Below are 6,688 nucleotides of genomic sequence, written 5' to 3' on the forward strand. Positions count from 1 at the left end.
TTGGTGAGAATAATTAACCAATGAAAAAACTTGCATTCAGAAGTTGTGGCTGCTCCATCACTGGAGGCTTTCAAAAAGAGACTGGAAAATCATTTATCTGAAATTGTATGTTCTCCTCCTCAAAGAGTTTATGTAGTAATTGTGTAGCATGTGCTAGCCAGCCTTTTCACTCCTTATCTCAACACAGCTACAGAATTCAACCACAGGTAGTGGTCAAATCAGAAGATCAAATGACCCTCTCAAATTTTACTTTTCTAATCTATCAAATAAAAGGTTTTGAAATTCTTCACTGACTATTTTGAGCCAACCTATTGGGTTGTGGGGGGAAATTGCAGACAGAAGAAAAAGGTGGATTGAATTGAAGTCCTACAGAAAGGTACACCAAAAAATAATCTCTGATATTCATTACACATGAAGTCAAATTACCTGTGGAATCTTGAAGAGGTTTATGCTTTCTGACATAAAGGATGAAGTAGGAGCACCTAGTCCTCCAATGATAGCCATGAGATTCTTCCGGGTATCACATTTGTAGTTAGGGACAAATTCCTGGGATTTGAAAAGCAGGTCCAGAGTGGTACGATAGGTCAACCTTGGATTGTAGTAACTATCATAGATATGGAACCCAAGAGTGATGTTAGGTAAGATCTGGGAGTCTTCATTGATCTCCTTCACAGCAAAGGCCATGGCAAGGACATGCTGATAAAATTTGGTTATTACACTGCAAATAAAATAAATACCCCATTGAAAAAATAATTTCACAATTCTTGTAAGGAGGCATCCTCTCTATATGAATAACAAACCATCTCTCTTGGAAGTAGGCATAGAATATCCTTTCTAAAATATTCAATAATTTCCACAGGATTCAATCCTTCATTTTACATGGTGTTTTCATGATTTGAAACCATTATATACAACAGCAAATAAAAGTAGTGACATTTTTTAGTTAACAAATATAGTTCTAACAATTTGGGCACAAAGTATAACTGCAACAGCTTCAGCAAATATCATTCATTTACTGTATGTATGTTTTCTGAGGGGTGATCATGAAGAACATTTTTTAAATTACCTCAAGCTCATTAAATTATACACTAAATTAATCATTATATTAAACTCCTTCTGATGAAATGCATTACAGTTTGGTGCAAAATGTCCTTCAATAGACTTCTTGCACCAAACTTTCATGCATTTCATGAGAAGGTCTTTAATTTTACTGATATCAGAAATTTTGGGGGACCTGGCTAAGCTAAGAAAATGCATGGTAAAAATAAAAATTCTTACAGAGGTAAGTCATAAGGTTTTAGAGAAGGGTGTTCCTTAAATTCAATTTCGTAAAAGTGGTAAAAAATGTGAGACACCATCCCACCAATGACAAGATCACCAGGCTGGAACCACTCATGTGGAACAGGGAAAGCTTCACTTGAAGGGCATCTCAGAGTAACTACCTTGTGCATCAGGAATATCAAAAGGAATAACATCTTCATGCTTTTGGGATGGTGAAAATATTTGACTGTTCCAGAGTATGTATGCACCCCAATGATTCATCCAATGTTTAATCCAAGGATTTTATCTGAAAATGCCCTTCATGGGACAATCCATCAATTTCTGTTTGAAGAGCCATGCGTGTGCCAATTTGTATCTTGAATATCACCAGGATTGGAATATATATTCTGGCAAGGAAGAAAGGCAGGAGGGAACGTGAAGCAATGATCATTATTATCCCTTGTGCCACTTTCCCTGTGGTTCAAAAGTTAATTAACAACCAAACAGATACTTTGATTGTTGTTGAATTGAAATGTTTTCATGCAAAGCCTTTAATATTAAGCCTAGCTTAAAAAATATAGGGATTCCTTTAGATTATTGTTTTATTTTTCATGGAGCAGCATGGTGGCCTTTAGGTGGAGATTTTTCCTCTCAGTCAGGAGGCTGTGAATTTGATCCTAGGGGGTGGCAGATGTTTCTCTCTTTGGGCACAGAGAGAAAATATCTACTGTGAACGCCAAGAAGGTGACAAGCAACAGGGATAAAGCAGAACTATTTAACTTGTATTTTGCATCTGTCTTTACACAAAGGGAAAAAACAGACCAACCTACCAAAAATAGCCCCATAAAAAAGAGAATAGAAACACAAGTTAAGATAGACAAGAAAATGGTAAGTGAGCACTTGTCTAGCCTAGATGAGTTCAAATCACCAGGACTAGATGGATTACACACCAAGGTTCTCAAGGAACTGGCAGATGTGATCTCAGAATCATTGAACTATATTTTTCAAAGATCCTGGAGCACTGGGGAACTACCGGAGGACTGGAAAAGAGCTGATTTACTTCCCATCTTCAAAAGAAGGAAAAGAAACGGACCCAGGAAATTACAGACCTATCAGCCTGACCTCAATACCTGGGAAGATTTTGGAAAAGATAATCAAACAACGAATCAGAGAACACCTAGAGGCAAACAAAGTCATTACTAAAAGCCAACATGGGTTTGTCAAAAACAGATCATGCCAGACAAATCTAATTGCATTCTTTGACCAAGTGACAAAATTAGTGGATCAGAGGAATGCTGTGGATGTAATTTACTTCGACTTCAGTAAGGTATTTGATAAAGTAGATCACAACCTATTACTCGATAAGTTTAGAAAAATGTGGGTTAGACAGCATCACCACCAGATGGATGCATAGCTGACTGACCGGCTGTGGTCTTCAATGGAACCATATCTACATGCAGGGAAGTGTGTAGTGGGGTGCCCCAGGGCTGTGTGCTGGGCCCAGTGCTCTTCAACATCTTCATCAAAGATTTGGACATGGGTTTAGATGGGGAAATTATCAAATTTGCAGATGACACCAAGCTGGCAGGCATAGCCAAAACTCCAGAAGACAGGCTTAGGATACAGGAGGATCTGGACAGACTTGAACACTGGGCGCTATCTAACAAAATGAAATTCAATGGTGAAAAAAGTAAGGTCCTACATTTAGACAAGAAAAACCAAATGGACAGGTATAGTATAGGGGATACCTTGCTCAATAGTGAGAGGAACCTCGGAGTCCTAGTGGACAATCACTTAAATATGAGCCAGCAGTGTGCTGCAGCTGCCAAAAAGGCCAACACAGTGCTAGGCTGCATTAACAGAGGGATAGAATCAAGATCACATGAAGTATTAATACCACTTTACAATACTGGAATACTGCATCCAGTTTTGGTCACCATGATGTAAAAAAAGATGTTGAGACTCTAGAAAGAGTACAGAGAAGAGCAACAAAGATGATTAGGGGACTGGAGGCTAAAGCATATAAGGAACAGCTGCTGGAATTGGGTATGTCTAGTTTAATGAAGTGAAGGACGAGGGGGGATATGATAGCAGTGTTCCAATATCTCAGGGGCTGCCACAAAGAAGAGAGAGTCAAGCAATTCTCCAAAGCGCCTGAGGGCAGGACAAGAAGCAACGGATGGAAACTGATCAAGGAGAGAAGCAACCTAGAACTAAGGAGAAACTTTCTGACAGTTAGAACAATTAACCAGTGGAACAACCTGCCTCCAGAAGGGGTGAATGCGCCAACACTGGAAGTTTTTCAGAAGAAACTGGACAGCCATTTGTCCGAAATGGTATAGGGTTTCCTGCCTGAGCAGGGGGTTGGACTCGATGACCTCCAAGGTCCCTTCCAACTTTATTATTATTATTATTATTATTATTATTATTATTATTATTATTATTATTATTATTATTATTATTATTATTATTATTATTATTATTATTATTATTATTATTATTATTATTATTATTATTATTATTATCTTTCTGCTTCTTCAATAAACTGTAACCTTCTTCCGAAAGCAGTTGCCATGTTGCTTATTTATCCCTGGCTTGGATGAACTAGGATGAAGACTTCTATCAATTTGGCACCCCAGATGGGACTCCAAGCTAACCTCTCCAATGGACTGAGACTGGTAAGCCCCATCTTGCCGGCAGCAGACCCCCTTGTGTCTGTGGATGGGTTTCCCAGGCCTTGCCCATGTGGAGCAAGGGTAGTAAAGGAAGTTTCGAGAGTTTGAGCTCAAGGGCTTCTTTGGAAAGAAGGTGAAGGCTAAAGCATATAAGGTACGGTTGCTGGAATTGGGTATGTCCAATTTAATGAAGAGAAGGATGAGGGGGGACATGATAGCAGTGTTCCAATATCTCAGGGGCTGCCACAAAGAAGAGAGAGTCAAGCAATTCTCCAAAGCGCCTGAGGGCAGGACAAGTAGCAACGGATGGAAACTGATCAAGGAGAGAAGCAACCTAGAACTAAGGAGAAACTTTCTGACAGTTAGAACAATTAACCAATGGAACAACCTGCCTCCAGAAGCGGTGAATGCTCTAGCACTGGAAGTTTTTAAGAAGAGACTGGACAGCCATTTGTCTGAAATGGTGTAGGGTTCCTGCCTGAGCAGGGGGTTGGACTCAATGACCTCCAAGGTCCCTTCCAACTTTATTATTATGGATCATCGCACAGTCAGCCAGATGTTCAGACTGGATTTGGCATTTTGTCTACCTATCGAGTCCTTACCAAGGACCTGGTATAGGCAGATGTGGATGTTTGATGGTATTACTGATATCATCTCAAGATGGAAGCAGTTCCTAGTAAGGCCACCTTTTGCAATTGACTAATGGTGAATTTGTCAATGCCAATGGTGTTCAAGTGGTGCTCAAGTTGTTTTGGGATAGCACCCAAGACACCTATTATTATTGGTACTGCCCTTGCTTTCTTTTGCAACAGTCTTTCTATTTCTATTTGTAGGTCTTTGTATTTTGTTATCTTCTCCAGTTCTTTCTCGTCTATTCTGCTGTCTCCAGGCACTCCCACATCCACTATCCAGACTCTTTTCTCTTTCTTATCGACAATTGTTAAGTCTATTATTATTATTATTATTATTATTATTATTATTATTATTATTATTATTATTATTATTATTATTATTATTATCATTATCATTATCATTATCATTATCATTATCATTATCATTATCATTATCATTATCATTATCATTACTATTACTATTACTATTACTATTACTATTATTATTATTATTATTATTATTATTATTATTATTATTATTATTATTATTATTATTATTATTATTATTATTATTATTATTTATGTGTCAGAAGGGGCATCAGGCCAGTAAATGCTCAGCTCCATTCAGTCACCCTGATTCCAACCCGAAGCAAGGGATTACAGGGTCATTAAAAGAAAAAAAATATTTTTCATGAGAGAATAAATGGCTAATTGTTTAATTATTTTTAACTGAACACATGCCAATAAAAATAGTCTAAGTTAGAGCACCACAAACCACAATAGGAAATATTGAACTGATAAACAAAGAACAGAAAAATTGTGGTTACTGAGTGTGACTGTCAGAATTTCCATGGCTCTTTTTCAATAGGTTGTGTGTTCCACCAACGAATCCTTTTCTTCATGCATAGAGTTCCATGAGGAACCCTGGATATCTTCTCTGAAACTGACTGTCATGCCCATCCGTCGTCATCCAGAGTAACAGAAACAAGGAACGCAGGTACGAGGTGCAAGCCAAGTTTATTCCTTAGCAAACAAAAAGTCAGCACTGGGAGTGGATTGCTCCCAGTGCCTTACATAACTGTGCCACGCTCCAATACCCCAACCCCAGCAGCAAACCATCATCCGCCTAATGGTCATAAAGGTCCGTCCAGTCCGGTCACGCCCTTCCCTTGAGTTAGCCCTGCCCCGCTGGTCCTTTGTCCAGCCGCCCAGACAAGGCCCTTCCACCAGCACCATGTTGTTCCTGCTGTCAGCCGCTCTCGGGCCTCCGCGGTCCTGGCCAGCCCTCGGCAGCCTTCCTCCGGTCACTGGAGGCCTCCCGCAACTCCTAGCAACAAGCAGCGGCTGGACTCGTCGCTCAGCTGCTCCGCTGACAGCCGCAGTCTCCGAAGGCCTTCCGTGGCTCCCAGCAGCCAGCGGCAACGTCCCTTGAGGCTCGGCGGCAAGCGGCTGCTTCCCCCACAGCTCGGCGGCTACGTCGGCAACCGTTGGATCCTCTGACCGCCGGCAGGGCCCAGCGGCACCCGGCTTCCCCCCGGCGCTCGGCTGCGCTGGTAGGCGGCAGGCTGTGGCCCCCCCACCCACCAGCAAGGTCCCTCCGGTCCAGGAACGGTAGGCGGCTGAAGCGGGAATGGAGGGGAGGGCCGTACCTGATGTCCTGCGGGCCCATCCCGGCGGCTGGGTTGGTGCCGACGACCGGCTGGAGTCAAGGCGGCGTCCGGCAGCAGGGCGGCATCCGGCAGCTGCAAGCCATACCCCAAGTCACCCCCCTCACTGGTGAATGGCAAGCCCCGTGGGGCTTGACACTGTCATGGCTACCTAACCATATTTTTGCTGCATATTTTGTGGATGCTGCTTCCTTTATTGTTGGTTGTTAATCCTAAGAAACAAAATTTAAATTTCACGATCTTGTTTGTCAATTCTGGTTGCTGCATATTAATCTGTTTTTTAAAAAAAAAAAAAAAAAAAAAACCTATATTTAATCATATCCTCATTAGAAGCGGGAATTTAAAATTTTAAAGTGCTTTTGCTCAGCATGTTTGGGCCTAACTAAGATAATACCATGAATCCTGTAAGAAATAATTATTTTGCTATTGGTGAGATAATAAGTGTCTGATGGTTTAATAATGAGAAAATGCCAAT

At 41.0% G+C, this 6,688-nt stretch overlaps 1 protein-coding gene across 1 annotated transcript in view; it reads right to left on the reverse strand.

The window, feature by feature from the left end:
- The window catches only part of LOC107299001 (vomeronasal type-2 receptor 26-like), a gene marked incomplete at its 3' end in the record, with an annotated part of 14,987 nt that extends 8,772 nt beyond the window's left edge, over positions 1-6,215 (reverse strand). The window contains exons 1-3 of the mRNA XM_015828366.1: positions 6,196-6,215; positions 1,067-1,243; positions 427-718 (exon numbers count right to left, since the gene is read on the reverse strand). Of these exons, the coding sequence (XP_015683852.1) occupies positions 427-718; positions 1,067-1,243; positions 6,196-6,215 (489 nt within the window). The remainder of the gene's footprint in view (positions 1-426; positions 719-1,066; positions 1,244-6,195) is intronic.
- Positions 6,216-6,688: the final 473 nt, after the last annotated feature.

The sequence above is a fragment of the Protobothrops mucrosquamatus genome, unplaced genomic scaffold (genome assembly GCF_001527695.2).
Source record: "Protobothrops mucrosquamatus isolate PMUCROS unplaced genomic scaffold, P.Mucros_1.0 scaffold4423, whole genome shotgun sequence".
Classification (NCBI taxonomy): Eukaryota; Metazoa; Chordata; class Lepidosauria; order Squamata; family Viperidae; genus Protobothrops; species Protobothrops mucrosquamatus.